Source organism: Propithecus coquereli, unplaced genomic scaffold (genome assembly GCF_000956105.1).
Source record: "Propithecus coquereli isolate 6110/MARCELLA unplaced genomic scaffold, Pcoq_1.0 Scaffold200, whole genome shotgun sequence".
Taxonomy (NCBI): Eukaryota; Metazoa; Chordata; class Mammalia; order Primates; family Indriidae; genus Propithecus; species Propithecus coquereli.
The window spans coordinates 2,961,558-2,964,666 of NW_012144968.1; the positions used below are offsets into that span (position 1 = coordinate 2,961,558).

General features: G+C 35.3%; 1 protein-coding gene across 1 annotated transcript in view; it reads left to right on the top strand.

Annotated features, from left to right (window-relative positions):
* Positions 1-3,109, top strand: part of TBC1D32 (TBC1 domain family, member 32) — a gene marked incomplete at its 3' end in the record, with an annotated part of 149,181 nt that overhangs the window by 60,430 nt on the left and 85,642 nt on the right. The window contains 2 exon segments of the mRNA XM_012643805.1: positions 554-694; positions 3,042-3,104. Coding sequence (XP_012499259.1) covers positions 554-694; positions 3,042-3,104 — 204 coding nt within the window.

Genomic DNA, 3,109 nt, shown 5'->3' on the forward strand with positions numbered 1-3,109 from the left:
TTTTTCTGGAGACAGGATCTTGCTCTGTAGGCCAGGCTGGAGTGTAGTGGCATGAACATAGCTTACTATAACCTCAAACTCCTGAGATCAAGGAATCCTCCAGCTTCAGCTTCCCTAGTAACTAGGACTATAGTTACATGCTACTATGCCCTGCTAATTCATTATTTTATTTTTTGTGTGTGGAGACAGAGTCTTTCTATGTTGCCCTGGCTATTCTTGAACTTCTAGCCTTAAATGATCCTTCCACCTCAGCTTCCCAAAGTCGTGGGGGTACAAGTGTGAGCCACTGCGCCTGACCATTTTGGAATGAACATGATATGCATATTTTACTTTTGTGAAGTTTGCCAAATTTTACGATGGCTACTTTTCTTCAGAGATTCAGTGTGAAGAATCTTAGGAAACAATACGGAAACTAAATAGTGTTTGAAAATGTGCACCAACAGTGTCTCCATTATAGACTACAACCTTGTTTAATGTTTTAAAGGGAATAAAGACAGGTACTGTAAAATATGATGTCATTAAAATAAATGTTCTTGTTTGCTTCTTTTTTAAGGAAACAACCGGAGAACTTTCTACTACTTAGGACAAGAATTACAATATATTTATTTCATTCATTCAGTGTGCCTTTTAGGGAGATTATTGATCTATACACAAGGCAGAAAACTATTTCCTATAAAGCTGAAGAATAGAAAAGGTAAGTGCAATTGGGAGAAATGAATATGTTGAGATATGGTAAGATTTATATGCTATGGATTATTCAAACTTGGAATTTCAGCATGTTCTCTTCTAAGGTACTTGGCTACATACCTTTTAGTCTATATCTTACATGTCTTCAAGTATTTTTTTTCTTTTAGTTTTTAGTATGTACTTCTTCCTATATGTATAGTTTCTTTTCCTATTCCCCCAGCCTTTAGTGCTTCCTCATTTCTCTCTCTCTAGAAATCCTAGACATACTTGATGATCCAGATCTGGGTTCAGAACTAGAAGACCTTGTTTAAATTCTGGTTCCGCTATCATCTAGCTGTGATCTTTTGGGCAAATCGCTTAACCTTTGTTGTTGGAGTTTTCATTATCTGTAAAATTGGAATAGTGATATTGGTGACTGGACTTATTTTTGTGGTCATAGAGATGAGGTTTGCGAATAAAGTTTTATAAACTGAAAAGCCTTGTACCATTTGATACATTACCATATTGTTTTTACCTTAAGTCTCATTTGATTTTTTTCCCCCATCAAACTTCAGCATATGCTGTTAGTTATTATTCTTACTTCCTTTAAAACTTTAAGTTTTTATATTTACACACACACACACACACACACACACACGCACACACGCACACACACAAAGAATATATACACTAAGAATTTAGTATAGGGTAGGGATCAGCAAACTTTTTCTGTAAAAGGCCAGATAGTAAATATTTTGGGCTTTGTGGGCCACATACTGTCTCTGTATATTCTGTGCATATGTGTGCAAAAGAGTTAACATAGCCAACCTGAGACTGCTGTCCTAGAAAGGCTTGATTGCAAGGTTGCCTGTTGGCTGGCATCTGGAAACTTGAAATTCCTATTATTTCCAGAACTGGTGAGTGCCAGCTGTTTGTACAAACAATGTGATTTATGCTAAACACATGCCTTCTTTACAGGAGTTTAGAATTTTGGTATGTGCTGGGCAGAGTGCTTACATGCTCAGCCCCCAATAAAAAGCTAGGGTACTGGGTCTCTATGAGCTTCTCTGACAGACAGCATTTCACATGTGTTGTCATAACTTGCTGCTGGAATAATTAAGTTCTGTTCTGTGTGATTTGACCAGAACAGGACACTTAGAAGCTTACGCCTGCTTGCTCTGAACTTTATCCCATGTACTTTTTCCTTTGATTAAATCTATTCTTCCCAGTTGATCGTGAGCTTCTTGAGAAAAGACATTGCCTTATATACATCTCTTGTAATTCCCATGGTAGTACTACATGATTCTAGGCGTAATGACTTCTCAGAGAATTGATTTTTGATAAAAGAGCTGCCATTTTGTAGGATATTACTGAACTTTACAGAAATAAAAAGACTAATATATACTTGTGATGTTATGGCTAGTATTCAACTTAAGTTTATATGTCTGTCATCTGTAATTTAGTGTTTTATATTGACTTTTAACATGTATGTTTTGGCCTACCAGATATCACAGATCGTCTCAAAACTGAGTTTTGAGAGTTCCATTCTACTATATTAGCATAGGTTAACATTTTCCTTTGTTTCACATGCGATTTCACTATACTCTTTTAATTTAATGTAAGCTTCTATAGCAAGGGTTGGTAAACATAGTTTACCTATAGATAGTATAGGCCAAAGCTGGCCCACTATCTAGTTTATACATTTGTAAACTAAGAATGGTTTTTATAACTTAGGAATCTTCATTTTCTGAGAGTTCCTGTGTATACACGTTAAAATAAATGTATAATTTTTCTCTAATAAAAAAATTCTAAATTGTCAAGTATGAATTTCACAGCAGTGTTATTGAAAAACAGCCATATTCATTCATTAGCATATTATCTATGTCTACTTAAAGCTGTACCAGCCCACTTGAGTATTTGTGACAGAGACCATTTAGCCACAAAATTTAGAATATTTACTGTATATTCCTTTACAGAAAAAGTGTACTGACTCCTGTTCTACAGTGCTGTATAGATAAGTTAGCTGGATCAACATGTTAAGCTGAATTTTACTACTCCTAATTGAATAGACTCAAAACAGCCTTGATCAGATTCAGACATCTTCCTATTGTAGGTTTATATTAAGTGATTGGTTCAAATAAATGGTAAAACTGTACCTTCACAGAGCACCTATTGCATCACTTGCTTTTGCTGTCTTTTAACTAGCTATGTCTAATTTGTTCTGGAGTCTTTGGTATTGAAGCGTAAGTCCCTTCTGCCTGATTGCACCAAAGTCTCTATGAAAACTCAATCATATAAGTGGATGGAAGCTCAGTTAAATTTTTCTAAGTTGTAAGTGGATGTTGGAAATTAATTTTCTTCTTTCCTTTTTAAAGATTCAGTATCCCTTACAGAGCTGCTGGTTCTATTTATCCAGCTTATCTATTATTCACCAAGTTGTCCA